Here is a 24,346-nt window from a genome sequence, read left to right as displayed (position 1 = left end):
GAGTCCACGTCCTGAGTTGAAGGGCACCTAATCTAGAGGTTGTAGTGAACCTAACGTTTTAATTTCAAGTTTAGAAAATTTTAAATCGAGTTATTTAAGAGGATAAATTATTAATTTAAGGCTGCATATATATCGGGTTGAACGTACATACCAGTAAACAATACCTTTCTAAAAACAAAAGAATGATACCAGAGCCCACGTGAGACACAAGAGACAGATAGCCCACGAATCCAGCAGCTTGCGGCGTTGGCCCACCAAGCCCAGCCCGGCGGCCACAAAAACCGTGCCAAGCCGAGCCAAGCCAGGCCTTGGCCCACCGGCCACTGCGCGCCCACCAAACCGTCCGGGACGTGGGCCCAACGGAGTCATGCGTAGGAGTAAAGACGAATCCAAAACCCACGTCCACCGAAAAAGTAGTACTCTCCTCCGCAGCTGGCTCGGCTGGTACTACCACCACCACTGCTCCACCTCCGCGCGAGAGAGCGAGCTCCCTCCCTCCTCCGCAATGGCAGCGAGATCTCGCCGCCGCTGAAGGCTACGCCCCCCCTGCTGCTACCTGCACGCGCGGCGTCCCCCTAGGTGAGCTCGGTTTTACCCACTCGCTGCTCTACCTCGTGGGTTTCGGGGGCGGTTGGTTGGTTGGTTGGTGACGACCTGGAGCGTCGCTCGATCGGGCTTGCCGGTGACGGCGTTGCCGGAGATGCGGGCCCGGTGCTCGCCTCGGCCGAGTAGGAGACCTAGGAAGTAGTGGCAACGTACCTGCAGCAACGGTTGGCGGCGGCGATTTGGGGAGGCGGCATCGTCGATTTGGGGAGGCTACTACACTGGCGCCGCCGTCGATTTGGTTAAATTCGTTGTTAAGCTAAGCCTCCGAGTTGTCGTATGAGACGAATTTGGTAACTAGCGTCAATTTCGGGAGATTTTAGTGGATTAAGCGCCCCATCTTCCTCCTCCTGTGTGGCTGTGTCAGAGTAGATCGCGCCTACAAATGTTGCTATAGTGAACGTTTTGAGGTATGAAATGACAAATTCCACGCAATCTAGATGCCTTCCGCTTACCGGTGCTTCTGCTCTGCCCTCCTGGAGTTTGATGGTTCTCGTTTCATTACTGGATATTTTTGATCAGTTTACTCCAATGTTTCTTTCAATTTGGCCTTTCGGTAATGTGGATGTGATTATATTAATTCCTCACTCTCACTGGTTGAATTGTCCATGCAGTTGTTCTGTACTCAAAACATGGCCCATGTTTCGTTCAAATCCAAGGAAGCTGACAGCATGTCCCGCTGGTCGAAGTACCTAAGCACTGAAGAGTCACCCCCCTCAGCATCAGTAAGTTGGAGGACTATGGGTGTTGATGGTCCTCAAGGTTCTGCAAGTGGACAGAAACATCTTCAGATGGAGCCAGTCGTCCAACTGTCAAAGGTCGCTGAAGGATTGTTGGCCAAAATGTATAGGCTGAATAGCATCTTGGACTATCCTGATCCAAATATGCACACATTTTCAGAAGCATTTTGGAAAGCTGGTGTTATGCCAAATTTCCCAAAAATTTGCATTACACTATCAAAGAAATTTCCTGAACATCCTAACAAGCTGCAGCTTGAAAAGGTAAGAATTTATTGAACCGTGCACATGACTTTTTTCCTCCTGAATGCATCGAACCTTGTGGTAACTCTGCTTTGCAGGTAGATAAGTTTGCTCTTGATGCTTTGAATGAAAACGCAGAAGGTTACATGCAAAATCTTGAGCAATGGATCATGGTACGTGCCAACTACCAATTAACAAGCTTTTCAATTAATTGTAACCTACACAAGGGAAACAAGTTCATTCTATTGTCTAATTGATTATGTTTTGCAATCTGCTGGAGAAATTTTGCTTTGTACATAACCCAAGGGTGCTCTGAATTGTTAAAAATGGCATTACATTGACCTAATTTTTTATACTGTTTTCTGCATATCTGTAATCGAGCACCCCCATACTTCACATTTGTGCGTTCATGTGAAACACTTTAAAGCATATTTTGACCAGGAATGATACCAACTCTAGTTACTCTGTTTAGGGTTTGGGAAAAGTAGAAAATAGAAGGCACAGAGGCAAAATTGGTCCTGGGCATGCACATGGACCTAAGCCCATGCATAACAATGCTCTGATTGGTGGATAGGTTGGTGAGCCCTTAACTTGCTTGAACTCCTAATACAATGGTAGGCTGCCTTTATAGATTAAGGTACCTCTGCATTAGGAAAACAATGATACCTAGAAGTAGGAACCAAACTCATCTGGAAAGAAACTAGGAAATAGTAACTAACTAACTAACTAACTATAAATAGTTACATGGGGACTAGGAAACGCATCTCCTAGGCTCCTAGCCAAATAGTATACCTCAGCCATCTTTGCTTGCTGCCATGCCTGATTCGACTGACTCGACTTTGTTGCACCAGCATCAATGGCTTGTCCACATCTCCTGGCTATAGCATGTTTTATTTTGGGTGCTAAGTGTATAACTATGTTGCCCTAAATCTACTTGATCATCAATCAGCTGGCCTGTGAACCAGAATAAAAATAAATAAATTTTGTTGGTGATTCGTATATAACACTATCAAAATAGTGTAATTTGCTACCATAACTGGAATGACATACTCTACAAAACTACATTTGAGTGTATTCTATTAACTATTCTACTTGAGTATATTATGTCCGGAAGCAACTAGCCTTTGTACAATAATTCAATCCAATACATTTTACCTTTAAAAGTTATGCTTCTTTATTTTCACATTTGATTAATTTTCTTTAAAATTTCATCTCATCAGTTGCTTCTTGATTTGCTGGAATTCCGTGAGCAAGCTCTGCGGCTTATTTTAGACCTGAGCAGCACAGTCATAACATTACTGGTATGGAAACTCAGCCTTGGGTGACATAACCGCTAAATTTTTTTCTATCTGTAAATAATGGCATTTGTACTTTTTTTTTTCACAGCCACATCAGAACTCTTTAATTCTTCATGCCTTCATGGATCTTTTTTGCTCTTTTGTGCGAGTTAGTCTTTTCTCTGACAAGGTAATCATTTCTTTTGTCTCATACTTTAAAATACTCTACTCAATTACCTGGTTTTGATAATCTTTTGTACTAACACATTATCCACCCTGAATTTCTAATTTACAGATACCTAGAAAGATGATCCTTCAAGTTTACAACCTCTTGCACATCATGCTAAAGGGTGGCCGTGATTGTGAATTTTATCATAGGTAAGACTGTAAGGGTGTTGTTATAGAAAAAAAAGCATCTGAGTAACACAGGTACTAATGTATGTATTGATGATTATTGGTTTCCCTGAGAAAAAAGAAAGCAACTAGGCAGCAAAAACATAGTTAAAATTTGTAGGCCAGATCATACTGACTGTCTGACTTAGTGACTTTTCATTTTCGACACTTCCATTACTTATTTATAACTATGAGAATTCAAATATCTCATTTATTATAAGGTATGCATGTTTTTAAAATATTAGGTTTTTAATTATTAATTGCAATAATTACCTATGCGCCTGCTTTTCAACTGCATCCCTGTGTATCTGTTGCGAAGACCAATGACCTCACAAATTATCACACTTACCTTTAGATTCCTTTATGGAATTTTTTTGTCACTTGTTTCTCCACTAACTTTTGTGTTTTACCATACACAGATTGGTTCAATTTGTGGACTTATATGATCCACCAGTCAAGGGGTTGCACGAAGATCTAAATTTTGTGAGCCCACGTATTGGAGAGGTGATGCCCATCTCCTTCAGAAGCACTAACTGGGATTTAAAACTTCCTCAACTATAACAAAGTGTTAACCCTAAGTTTGTGAATTGAGATTATGCGAGTCTGCTTGCTCTCATCACTCAATGCAACTATCCTACAACTATGACAAAAGAGATTGCATTATTGATGCTTAAGAGTGTCACTAGTCTGGAATATATCTGTGGTACCAGTGTCAACTAGTCTTATCAAGCTACACTTTGCTGTGGGGTTCATGGATGATTCATACTGCTAATACCAGCACATGCAAATGGATTCTTAGACCACTTGTAATTTTCAGAGTGCCACAGAAAATGTGTCCTTTTATAGATAGTGCATACAGTTTTACAAACTTGCATCGTTTCAATAAAAGATGCATAATTAAAACACATCTTATGTATTCAAATCTGGTATCCAATACTTTATTGAGTTTCATCTGTTGGTTACTTAAAAGTCTATATGGAATAATGAGAATATTGCTGCAGGAGTCAATTGTATAGCAAATAAGGAATTTTTTGATATATGACCTGTTTTGCTTAGTTTCTATGTATGATCAATTCATGTTAGCAAATAAGGAATTTTTTGATGTATGATCTGTTTTGCTTAGGTTCTTTGTATGATCCATTCATGTTAGCTATGACTTCAATTTCATAACTCTATCTTATGTGCTTTGACCGTAATATTTTGTTACTCAGGTCCTGGAGGCTGTTGGTCCAATTATCTTTCTTTCAACTGATACAAAAAAGTTAAGAAATGAAGGGTTCCTTAGCCCATTTCATCCACGTTATCCGGACATCCTTACAAACTCTGCTCATCCTATGGTTAGCTATTTGATTATTTCACTAACTAGTGGTGAATTATCATCATAGAAATTTCATTGTTGTACCGATACCATATAATATTGAGAGGTATTAACATTTAGAGTATTATCCATTTTCTGTTTCTTCTCAGAGGGCCCAAGACCTGGCTAATGTAACATCATATCGTGAATGGGTTCTTCTTGGATATCTTGTTTGTCCGGATGAACTACTTCGAGTGACCAGTATAGATGTTGCGATGGTATGTATGTGCTTCCCCTTTGGTATTTGTTTCCTGAAATGTATTCAATCAGGTGAACTATTCCTTATACAGACCCATACACCGGCACATATATCCTCTTGTTTTCTCAGATAGCTATGTCTGTCAGTTAGTGCCCTGTATTTTACTTGTTGTTAGTGCCTTTTCAGGTTGTTCTGAAAGAAAATTTAGTACTCTCCCTGTTCAGAGATGAGGTAAAGATTAAAATCTCATGTGGTGTCCATAGTGTTTTTTTTGTTTTGTTTTTCATACTAATTTAGCCTTGGTTTTTTATGCAGTACATCTTACTTCACGAGAACTATCAGCTCTATGTCCTTCCAAAAGTTTTAGAATCAAAGAGAATGGCTAAATCTGGACGTACTAAGCAAAAGGAAGCTGATCTGGAATACAATGTTGCAAAGCAGGTTGAGAAAATGTTAATGTATGTCCCTCACAACCTCTTCTCCCCTACTTTGATATCTAAGCTCCAATCGTTTCGATTTTTAGAAGAAAAAGCGAAAACACGTTTTTGCTAACGAAAAATAATTTGAAGGTAAAGCTTTTATATACATATCCATAATGACTCAAAAGCAAAAGTTGTAAAACAAACCATGATGAAAAAACCACAAAATCAAGCCCAAAATTAAGTTTTAAAATTCAAATTTTGGCTTATAAGCGGTTGCAACTGCGAAATGATGGGAGCCCTAACCTAAAATAGCTCATGTGAAAAGGGACCTTGGCCTTTTCAGTAAAAATTGAGAAACTTGTTGTTTATTTGAATAATTTATCAAAAGCTTCTGGTATATTCCATTTTTGGGGGGACTACTGATCTGCTTTGCAAAGAGGCAAATTATGTTTTATTGTTTGTTACGACCTTACTTCAAAATGGGAATTGTTCAATTATTCTCAAAAAATTGTTCCCTCCTTCATGCATATTATTCCTCCTGCAGGGAAGTACATGAACAAGCATTGGTGTCAGCTGATGCTTTACATCATGAAAGGAGAATTCTTCTGAAACAGGAAATTGGAAGGATGGTTTTGTTTTTCACAGATCAACCTAGTCTTCTAGCTCCTAATATTCAGGTCTGCTACAATATTTCACATTTTTGTATTATTACCCTTTTTTTTGGTATTGCCACAAACATCCCCACAATGCCATTCTAGTACCTACCATATTTATGGCCTTAACATTTTGATGCTAGTTTTATGCTACCTCAGTTGTCCTTTCTGATATTAACATCTATATATCGTAATGGCTCCAAGAAGAAAAAAAAGAAACTTTTCCGGGGGATGATGGGACTTATAAGTAATAGTTATTGATAAAGGGGATACATAAAATGTTAGCCAAATGCAGCCCAACTGTCTGCCCAATACATTGTGATTACAAAATTGCATGGCATAGATAACATTTATAACTTCTTGCAGATGGTATTTTCTGCTCTTGCTTTGGCTCAATGCGAGGTGGTTTGGTACTTCCAGCATGTGGGGATCGCATCATCAAAATCTAGTCGAGGGAGAACTTTTGACATTGTTAGTAAATTAGCTCATTTTCCCTTGAATATCTTCAATCCATGTTTCCTTCCATTCTGACTTGGTCATGATTAATATTAGGATGCAGCAGACCCAACTATTGGATTCCTATTAGATGGAATGGGCAAACTTTGTTGCCTGGTTCGCAAATATACAGCAGGTTCTTCCTGACCTGTTGCCTTATTCGGGTTTTATTTTCATTTTCTAGTGCATTGTCTAAGCATTGCCTTGTTCATGCATTGAGCCTAATACATTAGTAATGCAATGTCAGATGGACCTATGTTTTTGCATCTTCTGTGCTGAATATCAACATATTTCATATGTTATTTTAAATAATCTAAATTACTATAGTCTAGCATAAAAATTAAATTATTTCACTGCACAGTTCAGGAAGTTCAGCTAAATTCATATACACTATCAAGGAGTTTGCTTATTTTTTCTTCTGCTGACACTCATTTACATTTTGAGAATGAGAATATATGCCATAACTTGTTGATAGGAAACAATGATGCCTAACTCATTATTTGCTATGTTATTTTTGCAGCAATAAAAGGTTATGCATTATCATACTTGTCATCTTGTGCTAGAAGAATACGGTTCTTGCTTGGTACTCCAGGCATGGTTGCTCTTGACTTAGATGCCACCCTGAAGGGCCTGTTCCAGCAAGTCCTCCATTGCCTGGAAAACATTCCGAAACCTCAGGGGGAAAATGTCCCTGCTATTACTTGTGACTTAACTGTAAGAGTTCCCCTATTGTCATTTACAAAAAGAAACACCAGGTTTAGAAGATGAGTTAGCCATAATAATACTCAACTCATATCATTGATGGGCATGCAACATAGATACAGAAAACACCTGCACATGATTTTCTAGTAGTGCTAATTCAGTCTCAGATGATCTTTATCATTTTTTTTTGTTATTGGTGCCTCTTATTTATTTGCACACTTGTGATTGAGGGTCTTTTTCTCATGAACACATCATTTTTTCCTTGTAAAGTAAATTCCTGATGAAATCAATTACGATTATATACTGGTCGTTGCAATTTGCACATATGCAATTAACATATAACAATGAAGCAACTAAGTATAGCAATGAAGCAACCAAGTATATTGATTAACTGTGTATATACATATGTTAATTCTTCGATACAATTTAATTTTAGGGATTGATAAACACATATTCTGATGGTGCAGGATTTGCGGAAGCACTGGCTATCCATATTGATGATTGTCACATCTTCACGATCATCCGTAAATATTAGACATTTGGAGAAGGCTACTGTGTCTACTGGGAAGGAGGGTCTGGTCTCAGAAGGCAATGCTGCTTACAATTGGTCTAGGTGGGAAATTGTTTCCAATTGATTAGTTCAATATCATGAAACAGATACAACATTTTTTCCTAGCTTATGAATGCAGTAATAACCATGATAATTAATGGAACTGTACAGAGATGCTATTTTTTTTTAAACAAATACTTCTGTCATGGTGATAGTTTGATAGCATCAGATAAGTATGGTAGATTCTAGAACATAGATTTTTGTCATATGTGTTGTCCTTTTCTGCATTTCTGGTGAGCATTTGCTACTATTAGACTTAAATTGGATTTCAGGGAGTACCTATGAAAATGTTCACTCAGCTTTAATATCATGATTTTCTGTTAGCTCTAACCAAACATAGAATTTGTGATCTATGTTTTTCCCAGAATCATGTGCCTTTTTTAATGAACTCTTGAATCATGTATCCTCACTGTTCTTTTATCCCAGATGTGTGGATGAACTTGAGGGTCAGCTTTCCAAACATGGAAGCCTTAAAACACTTTACTTTTATCATCAGCATCTTACAACGGTGACTCCAATTTATCTCATTCTCATAGTTTCATTTCCTTTTTATCTAATACTAGCGTTTTCTTGGTGTTAACACGCTCAATTATACTTGAAATTTGCAGGTCTTCAGAAACACAATGTTTGGTCCAGAAGGCCGTCCCCAACATTGCTGTGCATGGCTTGGAGCAGCTTGCTGTTTTCCAGAATGTGCTTCTTCAATTATTCCTGAAGAGGTGCATCTTTGAACTCACTTGTCTTAAAGTTCGAGCATTGTTTTGATGTACACAGCATCCTGAAGACATGCTTTTGCAAAATGGTTAGCTTTGTGAATAGGATAAGGTGACGCATCATTAATTCAATATTGGTCTTTACTCAACCTGATAGGCCTCCAATGCTTCGATAGTTGATTCAAAAGAAACAGAGCTGCCTACACCTTTGCAGCATGGAAAACTCTGGACCATCATGAAGCTCAATAATCAGGCTGTAGAAAACAGTTTTCTCTACCCGTGTAAACCCATTAGTCTTAGACCTTTATTACACGCATATGTTCTCTTGCAACTGAAAAACCTGCATGCATCTAGTTCTGTCATCTGACCGGGAAAAACCTATTAAACCAACCTTTTACAGTCCCATCAATAATATTTAGTTCTTTTTTTTCAAGCACAAGTCATCCATATTAGTGTGATGTATCTATTCCTTATTTGAAATATTTATTAGTGAATGCTTCTCTGTTTACCATGTAGGTTAACAAGATTAGTAGAGATTCCATCTCATATGTTGAGTCCCTTATCGAGTCTATAATGGGTGGATTGGAAGGTTTGATAAATATTCTAGATTCGGAAGGTGGATTTGGTTCACTAGAGATGCAGGTACATAATTTCTAAACTCATAGCTGTTCTATCGTTTATATAGTTAATGCCCTCACTTTCAAATCTTTCAGCTTTCGCCAGAGCAAGCAGCTATTCGATTGAATAATGCAACAAGAGCGAAAACTGTTTCAGGCTTGTTAGCACCAGGGCATGAGAGCTATCCTGATAATAGTTCTTCAGTTAAGATGTCAGTCAATTTTCTACTTCCTGGCACTGCTTAAAGACTATTGAGGTTCCATTGCTCTAATTGTGGATGTATGAAAAAAACAGGCTGGAAGCTGCCATGCAAAGGTTGACAAGTCTATGTTCTGTTCTAAATGACATGGAGCCTATTTGTGTTCTCAATCATGTTTTTATTCTCCGAGAGGTAGAGTGACAACAAAGACCACCACCTATCTTTTATGTCAAGACGTTATTTGAGTTATTCCACGCACTTCATTTATTTTATCATAAGCAGTGAATGGATATATTAGGTATTGTGGCAATGCTAATATTGATAGTGATTCGTGACTATTAAGATGGTGTCTTGCTAAATTTATTATTTTCTTGTACACAAACAAAAAGAAAATAGAAAGTTGCTCTCTGGAAAGACGACTAGACCATTTTTTCCAACTAGAGCAGTTAAGTTTTCATCTTAATGGGTTGTGTAGTATTATTTTTTGGATTTGTGCATGTTTGTTTCTGAAACTGGGTATGAAAATATTCTTGCTTGACTTACTTAGATACTATATTTTTCACAGTACATGAGGGACTGCATCATAGGTAATTTTAGGAGAAGATTTCACAGCATGATTAGAACTGATAACTGCCTTCAGCGACCATCAGTCATAGAATCTCTTCTAAGAAGACACCTGAGCATCATCCATCTGGCAGAACAGCATATCAGTATGGACCTTACTGAAGGTATACGGGAAGTGCTACTTGCAGAGAGTTTTACTGGGCCATTTCCCAACCTGCAAGTATTTGAGACACCAGCAGAAACACAGGGAGGAGGATCTGCCATAGACATAATATCTAATTGGTACATTGAGAATTTCGTAAAGGATGCATCTCGCGCTGGAGTTATTTTTGATGCAACTCAGAATTGCTTTAGGAGCTCACAGCCTATTGGTGGTGGATATTTAGCGGAAGCATTCACAGATAAAAGAGAACTCAAAGCACTTGTTCGTCTATTTGGTGGTTATGGAATAGATAGGTTGGATAAGTTGTTAAGGGAACATACATCTGCTCTACTAAATTGCATCGACTCAGCTCTTAGGTCAAACCGTGATCCCTTAGAGGGCCTTGCTGGAAGTGTAAACTCCGGTGATAGGATTGAAAGAGATGCAAATCTAAAGCAGATAATTGACATCGAAACATTGGCTGACTTCTGTATCCAGGCAGGCCAGGCAATAACTTTTCGACGGTTATTGGTAGAAGCTGTTGGGGCTGTCCTTGAAGAGAAGGTACCTCTCATATATTCCCTGCTGAAGGGATTAGCTATGCAGTTGCCAGATGAGCTACCTGATGGAAATGAGATCATTAGACTAAGAAGGGTCGCTAGCAGTGTTGGTGTCGGTGACAAACATGATGCCGAGTGGGTCCATTCTATTCTGACAGAATTAGGTTCTGCTAATGATAATTCTTGGACCTTACTTCCATATCTTTGTGCTGCATTTATGGTGTCCAATGTTTGGAGCACTGCTGTTTATGATGTCAATACAGGTGGATTCGGTAACAATTTGCATTGCTTAGCAAGGTGAGAATTTGCTACCTATCTGTTTCTCTCTCTCCTCTCTCCACTGATGTCTCATAGGAGTATAAAAAACCCTAATGGTTTCCTTAATATAACAAAAAGAGAAAAAATTATTGGGGGCGGTGAGTCTACCATTCTACCACAACCTCTATAGTTTGTGAGATCTTCTAAGTATGAACAGATAGATCTTTTGTGCATGTGGTTTGGCTATCTATGCTTTGATGTTTGCTTAAGTGTCATATATTTTTTCCATGAGAAATATATAAGTTTTCAAATTTTGAACTTATGTTGTGTTTTTTGAAATTCATTGCAAAACGAGTATTTTGCAGTATGTATCAATGTGTTTTTGAAGAACTCCTTGCCAATTTCAGGAGTCCAGATATTGAACGTAGTGCATGGTAGTGTTAATATAAGTTTGGAGGAGATAATAACGAACTTAAAGGCACAGCTATTATGCACAGATATTATGAACAACCAAGTTCCTAAAGCTTCTCCTGGCATCTATATTTGCAATATCACAGGCTATTGTTATGACAGTAGAGGGTGTTAAGGCTAATATTGGATAATGGGTTTCATGTAACTGCTCTTTGCGTTTTCACAGGTGTGTAAGTGCTGTGGTTGGAGGAAGTGAGTACACTAGGATGGAAAGGGAACGTCGGAGAAGTTCTCTTTCAAATGGGCATATGGATGAGCTTCAAGAGTCTGAATTACTGAGCCATGTCTCAGCTGAAGCAAATATTAAATCTGCTATGCAACTCTATGTCAAATTGTCTGCAGGGTTAGTCCTGGATTCGTGGAATGACACTAGCAGGTACAGTACTATGTTTGTCCAATTTGTTTCTAAGTCATTCCTATGTAAAAGGTATATGCATTCTTGTGCTTATGTTCCTGCATATTAGGTAGTGCACATATAATCTTGGTTGTCTAGGTTTTTTCATAGCAGCACTCGATCCCAGTCTATTTGCATGGATAGGTTGCTTTGCGATGTTAGACAGTTTACTGATGTGGCACAGAATCACAGATACTAGGTGTAACACCAGATACTGCTTAAAGTTTGGTGCTGCATATGCTGCCATTTGCCCCAGCATGCCAGTGATCCACTTAATCCGTTAATCGCCATTTCTTGTTTGCCTAATTCTCAGTATAACTTTTGTGGAAAAAAAGTCCCAGTAAAACCATTTAAGCAATAACAAAAACCAAATGGATACGTGGCCAGGAAATTATTCACTGTTCCCTCTGTCCCAAAACAAGTGCTCTCTTTCAGTTTAAATTTTAACTAGGAGATATCACTTATTTTGGGATGGATGTAGTATCTTATTTCAAATACTTTGGTAAATCAGTAAGGATCTTGGTGTGCTAATGGTTTTGTGGTCCGTGTTGGTTGCAATTTTCTTACAGGCCACACATTGTTCCAAAGCTAATATTCCTCGATCAACTCTGTGAGATGTCCCCCTACCTCCCAAGGAGCACCTTAGAAGTTCACATACCTTACACCATTCTCCGTTCAATCTACCATCAGTTATATGGAGCTTCACTGATGGCCTCAGAACCAATGGAGCCATCACCAAGGCAGTCCCCTCTGATATCTCTGGCACATGCATCACCATCAATGAAGCCAAATCGAGCTGATACAACACCCAGATCTCATACTTTCGACCTGGGATACCATAGTTCATCTGGGTCCCAGTACGACGAAAGCTATGAAGGGGATAGAAGAACTGGAGAGAGGCAACTGCGCAGTATGAGGCGATCAGGGCCACTAGATTACACTGGAAGCAGGAAAGTGAAGTTTGTGGAGGGTTCAAGCTCTGCAAGCCATGGTGGTGGCTCATTGCAGAGATTTGCTGTGTCAAGATCTGGCCCCCTTTCTTACAAATAAGACTACGATAAACAACACTAATCTGCTGGCAATCAGTATCTAGCAATTTGTATTTGAGTGGACTCCTGCCAATGCCCCCTTTCGACTTTGTAGATCATCCGAGCATGTGTTATTTAGCTCCTTCACATCAAGATAGAGTAATATGTATTGTAGCTGTATTTACGTACCTAGTGCACTTGTAAGTAATCCCTCCTGTAAGCTGGAATTTCGGTAGAGAACTTTGCAGTTTGTGTAATATTAATGTGCTAGCTGTATGTGTGTTAATGCAAATGGATTGTACAATCACCTAACCCAGATGTAACGAACGACCATAAACGTATCAGCTGCTCAGAAAAATTTATGCAACAATGGTTTCCTAAAGTTCTGAATACAGTTGCATTCCTTTCATGGGTCTGGTCTGACGGGAGCCTTCGCCCATCTCGGTAAGCTGCCTGTTACATCGATTCAATATAAGTCTATAACTACTATTGAGATCTGCATGGCAAGCAATCTACGAATAACACTACAATCTTTACAAATTCTTCCAAGCATATACACTTGCCTTCTTTGGTTTATTTATCGACCCTGATGTAACAACAAATTTCTATACTGCTAGCGCTACACATGCAAACCCCTTACATTTTACTACATATGTGCTTTTGTAACAAAGTCCTTCTCATCTGGTGCATTGTTTTTGGGTATTTTTCTTTACATTTGTACAGTTAAGTGATTGGTGATTAGTGTATTTGCAGGTTTGCACGCATCAATCTGTACTACTGCTACCGCCTCTGGAATTTGAGGTGCTTGATGGCGAGGAAGAAGAGGAAGGCGAAGAGGGCGATGATGGCGACGTGCAGGCTGGTGACGAGGTTGAAGTAGCGGTCCTGGAGGCCAAGGTAGCCCTCCAGGAACTCCTTCACCGTCTGCTCCGGCTGCCCCGGCACCTGGATCAGCTCCGTCCTGTCTCCCAGCTGCGAGAACATGAGCCCGTACACCGTCCACGCCGCCGGGTTCGCCCAGTACACCCATCTCCACCACACCGGGATCATCTGCATCCAGAGTTCTTGTTCATCAGGTAAGTCAAAAATTTTCTTCTTCACACACACGAATATTCAGTTCGAAATCAAAAGAACAATCTCTGCCTGTTAAATTTGGGGTATCAAGGGGACACTATTTATATCAATTTTATTAAGGTAGGTATCTACCAAGGTTTTATCCTTAGATAATTTAAGTACTCAAAAAAAAAATGGAGGACTTGATACAACAGAAGAGGGTAGTAGTACCTCTCGCCCAATGATGAAGCCAGAGAAGACGTTCCAAAAGATGAATATGAGGAAGGACAACCCGGCTGCTATCTCAATGTTAGGTGTTAGTGCTACCGTCATCATCCCATAGAGTGTGAAGTACAGAAAACTTAGCACCATATAGAGGGCAAACCAAAAGAACTTGGTGGCAGTCATCTGGAACCCAATCATCGGGTACACAATTGCTGAGAAGATGAATACTTGGACAAACATGTAAGGCAATTCAACCGCCACCTGCACACAAGAATCCAGCATTGGTGTTTAGAGTTCATGTCAAACCCACTATTTTCAGACTAATTGTTTTTTACAGATCCGTATATTAATTACCTGAGCAATGGCGTATGCCATTGTGGAGTACATGCCTGCCGCCTTCTCTCTGTAAAGGACAATTCTTTCCATTCCCACAACTGGTTGTAAGATGCTGCAGTTCATGAAACCCAGAAACAGTGCTGACCCATACACAATTCCTAGTATGTTGAATACATCTTGCTCATCCTTGCTGTTTCACAAGAAAGCAAAGTTATCATTTAACCGAAGCATTATAAGTGACATGAAATAAAATATTCAGATATTTACTGTTCCTACTTACATGTTTGAGCCAATTTTCCAGAATACAATGCCGAACATGATTGACACAGCAAATGTGTTTATGAATCGGACAACATTGTGTTCTGAATTTTTCCAATAAGCACAATTTTGCTTCCAAAGGCAAGCCATGCATTGCGCCCTAAAGTCTTGCCAATATCTGGGGGGAAAATGTAGATCCTCTGTGTTTATTTCTGGTTTTCCCAGGTCATCAATTAGTTGCCTATTCTCCCTGCAGAAATATTGTGTAATTTCATCATTCATCTTTATCCTTTCCCTTATTGTTTAATCAAGCTAGCAAAATAGTAATTTTAGCTTTATGATTATATTGACTTACCGGTATAGGGATGAACGCTGATAAATTTCTGCGTAGTCCACCCCAATCTCATATTCTGCTGTACGTGAACTTATATCTAGCATCCATGCTGCTGGGTTTTGCCCCTCTTTTATTCTAGGAACACCAGGTATAGCCTGCGACAAAGCAACTTTTATTACCTCTTCTCAACATTTTTTGAACAAGCACACAGTCTTAGTCAATCTTACCTCAAAATACTTTATCATGTTGCTAGATAGGGGGCCTAATGAACCGCTGTATATTAGCTGACCTCCTCTTTTCATAAGTAGAAGCTGCAATTAGTCAGATTAAAATCAAATTCAGAAAGATGATTATGTAGTTGCTCATACAAAAGGTGAATTCAGCTGTGTTTCCTCAAATATTGTACTTGTCAACACTATAGTTAATGCGTCAATGGATGCTCGTGTTAGAAAAAAACAACATTTCTATGTGTTCTACTACTGAAAAAAGGGAACATCACATCTGAAGGTTACTCAGTTTAGCTGTTCGATTTGATAACAAACACTACTTTTGGTGCTGTGTTTGATACTGAGTCATTCACAGCTGCCACTAATCGACTATTCTTCTCCTTTCTTGATTGTACAGTGGAAAATATTTGACTCATTTATAGACTTACTCATACCTCATCAAAGGATTCAAATATCTCAATGCTCGGCTGATGAATTGTGCAGACAACAGTTCGTCCAGTGTCTACTGTCTTTCTTACTGTTCTCATTACAATTGCTGCTGCACGGGCATCCAAACCAGTGGTTGGCTCATCCATAAATATAATGGAAGGACTGGCTACCAGCTCAACAGCTATTGTAAGTCTTTTCCGCTGCTCTGCTGATAAACCAGTCGCTCCTGCTACACCCACCATGGCATTCTTCAATCCAGTCAACTCAACTAGGTCCATGACTTCATCTATAAACATCTGAAATATGTTTGAACATAAATATCATGAATTCCTATGTTTTATGTGAGCTTCCAGCTATGAGGAGAAAAAGGGTAAGAGGTGAGTCGATACACATACGTTTCTCTGGTGAGATGTAACATTTGAAGGAAGGCGAAGCCATGCAGAGAACTGCAGTGACTCATAGACAGTAAGATTAGGTGAGTGAATATCACTCTGTTCACAGTAGCCTGAGATCCTTGAGAAAGTCTCCTGCTTCTTTGGGTAGCCAGCTATCTTTATGGTCCCTTCAATGTATCCTCCAGTTTTTCTTCCAGCCAAAACATCCAGCAGTGTTGTCTTTCCAGCACCAGTGATCCCCATCAGAGCTGTTAGCACCCCTGGCCTGAAAGCACCACTGACATCTTGTAGCAGCTGAAGCTTTTTATCCGTTACTCCATATTTTACCATCTCCTGTCAAAGATATTCACAGTTCATGAAGATAAGAGTGGAGCAGCAGACTGGATGTGGTTAAAAAGAGTAAACTAAATCTATTTGGTAAGGTCTAAGGTGGTCAAGATTTTACCTTAGGCATGTCAACAAAATAATTGATGTGATCAAATACAAGTGAGAGAGGCCGAAATGGGAGGATGACTTGGTCAGTTGATGCACTGCCATTTCCAACTATCTGGCTGTTGCACAATACTTTCATCTTCTTGGCATTGATGTTAACCTGATGCTTGTGTGGAGCTGCAGATGACAACCAAAGAAGATGAGTGGAATCTGCATATTTCTATTTGAACATCTATTAGGTTTAGTGTAGCTTAGCATACATACATCTCATGAACTGTAGTGCAAATATGCTGAGGATGTTGAACACCAGCGAGAATCCAAACAAAATGCTCACACAAATCCAGTACCAGTGCCACTCTGTGAGCAGCCCCCGTACCTTGAGGATTGTTTCACCAACAGTATTTGCATTTGCGTAATGAAATTCCTATAAGCATCAGAATGATCATCACTAGGAATTGCTAAACAGCTTTGATCAAGAATTTCAGTGTACTTTTGGGTTAGCTATCTCAAGTGTTGATATAAATGCTTACCGTAGCCCATCTGTCGTCAAGGAACTCATTTAGGGCAACTGCATTCTGTGCATAGGTGAATGGGGATGTCCAATATCCCCAGCGCAACCATGGTTGGAGGGAATCTGGACAAGTATTACAAACTGGTGAGTATCATTGCTGCACATAAGTCTTAAGTTGTTTCCTGTACTACAGAGTTGCCATACTTCCAAAGTTAGTCTGAACAAAATCATCTAACCTTTTGATATGACAAAACCTCCAAGTATGTAGATTGCTATAAGAGCTGCAGTCCCCAGCATGTTAGCCATTACTTGTGTCCTTCCTATGGCTGCCAAGAAGCGATACAGAGCCATTGACATTTGATGCATGGCAAAAAGCACCACGAACTGCTGGATAAATCTGTCAGAAGCAAGAGAAAATTCTTTCCATTACTTCGATCTATTCAAGTAAGACAATCCTTATACTTATTGTTTAAATACAGAACTTGTGTGGAGGAGGTACCTGACAGGGGAAGGTGCGTAGCCGATCACATAGTACGTTAAGCTGGTCCATAGACCTGTCTCTACAAGTGACATTGGCAGACTAATGAGGAATACTGAAGAAAGGAGTGCCCATCCTGGCAATGCTAGTACTTCTCTTTGCTTGTAAAATATTGGGAGCCGCTTTATTGTCATCGCAATTTCAGTCATACCATTGAAGTTTACTATCACAACAGCCATAAAGAGTGCTCCCATGTACTTATTGCCATCAAGTACAGTATCGTGACTCATGTTTGTCCGAAGAAAAAGAGTTGAAATCACTAAAGCGAGAACAGTTATCTGTATGGTCTTGAATAAATGCACTGGAGAGTTTCTTTTTAAAAGCAGCACTTCCCTTGAAAAGCATGCCTTGAAAATATTCCACCTGGAGATCCTGCGACTTGTGCTTGTTTTTACCTCCTTGCTCCTTCCAGCATTTGTTGACTTCAACTGATCATTTTCGACGAGTCGAGGGAGATACGAGGTACGGAAGGACTCTGCAAATTTTTCTACTGAATGGTATTGATACTTATTTGTGTCTCCTATCCAGTATTGTTTTTGGTCCATTTTCGAGGTCACCTGAACAAATAAGAAAGTTACCGTTATTATGTTCTGTTGTTACTCTTATGCACAAGTACATATTACAGAATAATCGATTCAGAGAACCACAAAAACACACAAGTACTCTTTAAGGAGGTCAGCTTCTAGCAATGTTGTTTTATTTGAAAGTTTCTCTTTATGATAGGAGTAATTGATAACGGAGTACCTCTTGAAGGAAATCTGCTACATTCTTCCTGTTGGGGCATTTGAATCCCATAGTTTGAAAGAAATCTGTTGCATTTTCTCGAGGACCATGATATACAATCTGGCCCTCACATAAAAGGATTATGTCATCAAATAACTCCAATGTCTCAGGTGGTGGTTGTAGCAATGAAATAACCATTGTGAGATCCATCAAATGAGCCATTTGTTGCAGAAACTTCATGATCTCAAATGTGGTGGAGCTATCTAGACCAGTTGATATATCATCCATAAAGAAGCATCTTGCAAGACCAACTAGCATCTCGCCTGCATCAAGGAAGTACAGCTTAGTTCCCCAGTAAGCAAGTCTGTCTTTACTCTGGTCCTGCTCTTTCTATAACTACTTTCTGCCATCTGGCTCGATAGCTAGAACCTAGAAGCATTGCACCATGCAAATTTCTGTGATGTTAAGGTATTTAATTTTCTTTCATGCAATAATTTTGCTTTCCTATTCCATACTGATTGATTGTAATCTTTTTTCTGGAATATGCGCCAGACTCGCGTATTTTTGTATTAAGAGGAATAAAGCTCAGCAAAACAAAAGAACAGGGTACGGGGGGAGGGAGGAAACAGGGAAGGGAAATCCACAAAAACTAAAAGAGAAATAATGATTGATTGTACTGTAAGAAGTGATAGTAGAAGAGTATGATAGGAGCAGAATTCGGAGCAGGAAAAAGATAAAATTACTTAGATAATGGAGGATGATGAGGCAAACAAAATAAAGACAATGCTTACCGATCGTAGCTCTTTTCTTTTGTCCTCCTGATATGCCTCTTCGCATCTCGTCTCCCACTAGGGTGTCAGCACATTCGGATAGACCAAGTATCTGCATGCACTCAATCACTCGATTGTTATGGCTCTGCATCAAAACAACAATGAATTGAAGAAACATCAAACTAACCTTGATAATATAGTTTGTTGTAAGGTTGCTTCCTTCTCCAAAGGTTGTAGCCTGTGTAAAATAGCTCTTTAAGTGATTAAATAACTAAAATAAGAAAATGGGTTCTGTGAGAAAAATCGAAACAAGTTTAACCACCTTAATAAATGAGTCAAGTTCTTGGTCCACTCTATTGATGACACCTTTTTTTCTTCTAATTGCTTCTCCCAGCATCTCTAAGGTGGTCATTCGAAACAGGAATGAGTTAGTCTTCATGTCATACAAAAATTAAAATGACCTTAAGTATGCCCATGAAACTTATTTCATGAGTTACAGCAATGCAGCATCCAATGTTCTTAAGTTGTGCATTAAAATACGCTACACAAAAGCCATATCTTATGTGTGAATTGAATAAGATACCATACCATATATAAGAGGGTCTCTTACCAAATTCATTATTGGTTCCCAACATCTTGGATGAGAAGTCAATAGTTTCTCTTACTGTCATTTCAGCATGGTGAAGATCATACTGGCTGACATAAGCATGCAGATACTGAGGTGTCGAGGAATTCACTCCTTCTCCATTATATGTGACCTTTCCTTTCATCTATTGAGATGTTGTTGTGAAGGAAAATGCATTCTTTTGTTAGTCAATGCTGCAAATTATATTAAGTGCTTCCAATGGAATGCACACAGTTCACTTTACCTTCAACGAAGGATCTAACTTTCCCGCCAATGCTTTTAATAAGGTTGTCTTCCCTGAACCTGGTGCTCCAAGAAGAAGTGTCATCCTGATTGCAGAACGGGTTGCAAGATTTCATTAGCTCAGGTAAGACAATTAGTGCAATAATTAAAACGATGGATCATAATTCCTTTTTATTTAAAATTTGTTAATAATGAACTTGTTATTTGTGTACTTTAAGAATATATGCAAGTTTAATAGTAAATATTTGATAGGAGTTAATTTTCAGATAAAATACTCTGTCTTCACTCTCGTGGTAGTAAATAGTAGAGCCTTACCTTGATGGTCGAATCGTCCCGCTTGCTTCGTTTATAATTTTCATGGGCCTTTTCCTTGTGGTGCACATGTGCGCACATGCTGCTAATTCCTGCACATCAAATTGAAATGTTCTTTTAGAAAGATGGTTCTGACTTTTAAATTGACTCACGACAGAGTAACAGCCCCACCTTTTTTGCTTTTAATTATGCTTACGAGCTAAAATTTAAATTTTTAACATTAAATTTGCAGTAGATTTTGGAGTTATTTACCGTAGTTTATTTTACAGCTTTAAGTTTTAGATAACTAAGATCAAGTATATAAAAATTTTTATTTACAAAATTATTTTTTATTTGCAAATATACCGTTTGACTTATTCCTAATTTCCTATCACCCCTAATATGCATAGCAAATGACGCCATCAGTTTTTGTCCTGGAAAGAGATTTCGCGTGCATTTAATTTTTACTGTGCTCAGATACAGACCTGCTGTGTCGACTAGCTTTTATTTTTCCACATGTAGTTCTGCACTTGTAGTTATGGACTACGGTAGGTTTTCGATATTTTTCCAATTGCCTTATGCTGTGGCTTGCACGTAATTCGTCTATTTGTCGTTTTTCATCACATTTTGCCAAACTTCTGACCTAATGTGCAGGTAATCTGGGATTATTTTGGCTGTGTTAGGCTCGTGATGTTCAGGCTCGCATGCACACACGTGTTGCGAGCTTTCGTGGGATATGCTGGACACGTTGGCCAGTGCTGTACTTTCTGAAAACGGAAGAAAATTGACCTGCCAAACCGCCAGAAGGATCACATAAATGATCAACTGCTGATCCGCTGATAAGGAGGTGGTGTGAAATGCATGTAAGGAGAAGAATAAGCAGCTGAACAGGATCAGCTGCTGATAAGGAGGTGGTCTTTATGCATGCGGAGAAAAGAATAAGCAGAGCAGCTGAACAGGCCTGAAGTCAAAGCTTGCCATGCTTGCCAGAATGTCCACAGATATGATCAAAGATGTGACAGTACTAAAAACTTTTATGCCTCCAAGTATCTAGGACATCTGGTCTGTTCTCTGTATTTTGGGTGTTTGCCAACACTCACAACACCACAGCGAGAACTTGGTACGATTGCAAACAGGAAAGAGTCTCCAACAGTTCTGGTTACTAGGTTAGTACTCCTTATGATCTCTTTTCTTAGATGGAGTATATGCTGGTAGTAGGTAGCTGTAGCTATTGTACAGCACCATAGGAATCTGATGTATTTGAACTTGGAATTTATGGATGATGATCCAAGAGGCGTGCATGGCCAGTTTTCTGATCTGTTTTTTTTTTTCTCTCGTCAGGGAAAGGAACAAGCAGCAGCCCGGGGCAACGGAGAACGGACAAGCTTACAATTAATGCAGATACCATCGTCGTCCCCGCCGCTGCCGTCATCGACGCCACTGTTCAGGCTGCTGGAGCTGTAGCTCGAGGAAATGCCAGGTTGGATCTGTGGTACTGCTACCTCTGAATTTATTACCGTGCATTGACCTGTGTAGCGCAGTGCCTGCTGGCTTAAATACTGGGAATATCATCAGGTTTTGAATGATCTGTTGCCGGTTGGGAGAAAATAGTCCATGGTATTGCAGACATGATGGTGTGGATATAACGGCGCGCAGTAACTGGGAGTCCTATTACACCTAAGGCCAACTTCCATTCACCAAACCCAGGTTCATCTCGTGTAGTGATTGTGGACTCGTACAAGGATATGGAGTCGACGGTTGATGTATCAGACTCGACCCTGTCTTTCGTAGCATGCATTCCCATCTGTGTTGCAACTGATTCGGTAAGCTACGTGTCCGGTGCACGGAAAACTGCCTTCGGTCTCCCAACCTTACTCATGGCAACCTTCCGGCCGCCCAACGACCTATAACGCTAGTCACTACTCCCACTGGGGCTAGGAAGTAAGCCCCACAACCCAAAGCGGCGAAGAACAAATAGAATTTGCTACAAAAGCCGGCTAACGGGGGTATTCCTGCGTATGAGAACATTGTAATGGAGAAGGTCATAGCCAAAATAGTATATAGAGCTTTTTTTATCCTCCTTAAAAAATATCATGAGCTACTATATTCTTCAGTATAAAAATTTAATATAATATACCTTAAGTTATTTGAATTTGCTAAAATTTTTGATATATCAAGGTACTTCTTAAGGATAAAAAAATGCTCACGTATATACTATTTTCTCTGTTTCAGAAAAAAAATTGGTAGTTTAAATTTTGTTCCAAAAGGAGCTAATTTCTAACTTCTTACCTATCATTAAATTGGGGAGATTTATCCCTTTAGTTCGCCGGATGCACATACTCACCAATACTGTTTCTTGGGAATCTAGAAATATTGTTAATTTGGGATAGAGGGAGTAGGTTATAGAATAAGACTGGCCTAAATCATGGGCCAATATATATTTTAATCCAGCAGGTGGTAATGGACCTAACTTTTTTTTCTATAAAATTTAAGGGTTGAGTCTAAAATAAGCTAAAAATAAAATTGAGTTATGAGCTAAAAATTTTTAAGAATTAAATATGATTGTGAAAGAACTCAATGGTCTTGGCCCATTGTCACTCCTATATTGGTGTATTACGAAGTGCCTTATAAATAGAAAGAGATATATTTTTGATAATTAAGGATTGTTTTCTTATATTCAAAATGTCCAAAGATTTGTTTGTCTTAGCTAAGGTACTTGGAAAAATATATGTGCAATTGAAAGATTTCCAAAATCTACACTGGGATTTCAACATGATAAACTAGCTGTAGCTTTCAGTAAACGGTAGCCTGTGGTTTTGTGTAGGACAGGTTTATGCCGATTTATGGCATAGTTATTCTTGAAATAAAATATGTGTTTGAGAGCCACCCTACTGTCCTTGTTCTAAGTATACTAGAATACTCTTGGTAGTCACCATCTCAATCGACTTTCAACAAGTATGTATAACTAAACACATGCAAGCGATAGAATACTCCTAGTGATCCATTTGCATGCATGTGTTGTGCTACCACTAGGTTGCCAGTAGGAGGCTATGTATTAACCACTAGCTGGTTTTCCGGATGAACAAACCACCCAAAATTAGGAGGCACACACTCTAATGCCCAAGCACACTCATTCAGAGTTCAACTGATCTACGGATCGACCACAAACAAACCCTTCGATCACATCTCTAACTTTCAACATCTCTCTCGACACTTTCGAGGCTAATTAGCAATGCATTCCATGTCATCCACGCATGCAAGAACCAAAGAAAAGGAGGAAGAAGAAAGAGAAGAAAGCCCTTTCAGGCTAGCTTTCAGTTGGAACAAAGAAACATCTGATTACTACTTAGCAAATTGCAGATTATGGCCAGAAAAAGACAGTATGTTGATATGTTTTAAGGTAGAAATTAGGTTAAAGGTGTCTGTCTGGATTTGTGGCGTACCTGAGCGGCGTTGACGGCGCAGTTGAGCAGCGTCGGCACGGTGCGGCGGCCGACTCGCACGTCCGCCTCCACCGTCAGCTTCTCCATCCTCACCTCCACCTTCGCCGCCCCAACTCCCAACCTTGATTTAGATCGACACACAAATTTTGCCATTGATTCATCAGTCTCCTCCTCATCATCATCTTAATAATTGATTTGATTCTTTGTGTATATATACATATAGTTGTATTGATACTAATCCCATAGATCATATATATGTTAATTACCTTTCCTTCTTCTCCCGGAGCATCTGGAGGAAGCCACGGTTGTCGTCGTGGGTGAGCGGCGGCGACTGCCACCTCGTCTCCGCCGCCGTGGCGCCTCCATCGCCGGTGAGCTCCACCGCCGCCATCGCCGACCGGCGACGTCGACTGTCGACTTGGAAGACGGACGGCAAAACACTATCCGTTCGGCTATCAACTTGTCTAGTACAAGAAAAAGTGAAGAAGGAGGTTATATATATATATATATCTACCAAGAGCTCAAGAGCTCAAGAGAACGTGGGCAGGGATGGCAGAGATATGATGTATATATAGTGGAGTCCCTCCGTAAGCATTGTCATAAATTTTATTTATATAGTCATTTATCTCGATAATAATTACTTTTTAATTGTCAATTTGAATTATATATTTTTATATGGAACCTTATTTAAAACTGTAATGTACTTGTATATCAACTCTTTTATACATAATATTTAATTTGTAATTCAGATTTTAGATACTTCTAAATTGTATTTGTATGTTTACTCTTTCTCTTAATTTTTTCCTATTTTAACCAAAATTTTAGATATGTCTAAATTATATTTATATATAGACTTTTCCTATCTATATAATAGA

The 24,346-nt window shown here is 39.3% G+C and overlaps 2 protein-coding genes and 1 long non-coding RNA gene across 4 annotated transcripts; 2 read left to right on the top strand and 1 right to left on the bottom strand.

The window, feature by feature from the left end:
- The first annotated feature begins 425 nt into the window (after nucleotides 1-425).
- Nucleotides 426-12,974, top strand: LOC102709104 (probable protein NAP1). Its single transcript, XM_006659588.3, has 24 exons — nucleotides 426-579; nucleotides 1,218-1,604; nucleotides 1,682-1,756; nucleotides 2,804-2,884; nucleotides 2,970-3,050; nucleotides 3,156-3,238; nucleotides 3,673-3,757; nucleotides 4,465-4,590; nucleotides 4,721-4,828; nucleotides 4,996-5,040; nucleotides 5,125-5,267; nucleotides 5,776-5,908; nucleotides 6,251-6,355; nucleotides 6,437-6,515; nucleotides 6,900-7,093; nucleotides 7,549-7,694; nucleotides 8,118-8,199; nucleotides 8,300-8,410; nucleotides 8,921-9,046; nucleotides 9,118-9,233; nucleotides 9,317-9,413; nucleotides 9,787-10,784; nucleotides 11,383-11,592; nucleotides 12,180-12,974. The coding sequence occupies exons 2-24, from the start codon at nucleotides 1,236-1,238 to the stop codon at nucleotides 12,658-12,660; spliced, it is 4,074 nt and encodes a 1,357-aa protein (XP_006659651.1). The 5' UTR covers nucleotides 426-579; nucleotides 1,218-1,235; the 3' UTR covers nucleotides 12,661-12,974.
- A 15-nt stretch (nucleotides 12,975-12,989) lies between these two features.
- LOC102720454 (ABC transporter G family member 45) lies at nucleotides 12,990-23,923 on the bottom strand. Its single transcript, XM_015840457.2, has 22 exons — nucleotides 23,738-23,923; nucleotides 23,472-23,592; nucleotides 20,053-20,141; nucleotides 19,739-19,823; nucleotides 19,480-19,639; nucleotides 19,192-19,268; nucleotides 19,057-19,107; nucleotides 18,891-18,981; nucleotides 18,121-18,422; nucleotides 17,338-17,933; nucleotides 17,075-17,235; nucleotides 16,858-16,961; nucleotides 16,592-16,751; nucleotides 16,341-16,504; nucleotides 15,896-16,228; nucleotides 15,506-15,796; nucleotides 15,072-15,155; nucleotides 14,866-14,999; nucleotides 14,533-14,760; nucleotides 14,271-14,442; nucleotides 13,923-14,177; nucleotides 12,990-13,688 (listed from the first exon to the last, which is right to left on the bottom strand). The coding sequence occupies exons 1-22, from the start codon at nucleotides 23,860-23,862 to the stop codon at nucleotides 13,419-13,421; spliced, it is 4,053 nt and encodes a 1,350-aa protein (XP_015695943.2). The 5' UTR covers nucleotides 23,863-23,923; the 3' UTR covers nucleotides 12,990-13,418.
- On the top strand, nucleotides 13,639-22,072 carry LOC107304828. Of its 2 annotated transcripts, XR_005812327.1 has the most exons (7): nucleotides 13,639-13,714; nucleotides 16,913-16,982; nucleotides 17,318-17,838; nucleotides 18,100-18,453; nucleotides 19,782-19,861; nucleotides 20,683-21,194; nucleotides 21,370-22,072. It is a non-coding gene; the product is annotated as an uncharacterized LOC107304828 (long non-coding RNA). The 2 variants fall into 2 exon arrangements; XR_001550878.2 differs by having other exon boundaries at nucleotides 16,913-17,838.
- Nucleotides 23,924-24,346: the final 423 nt, after the last annotated feature.

This window comes from Oryza brachyantha, chromosome 8 (assembly GCF_000231095.2).
Source record: "Oryza brachyantha chromosome 8, ObraRS2, whole genome shotgun sequence".
NCBI classification, from domain to species: Eukaryota; Viridiplantae; Streptophyta; class Magnoliopsida; order Poales; family Poaceae; genus Oryza; species Oryza brachyantha.
This window is presented reverse-complemented; position numbering and strand designations above follow the sequence as displayed.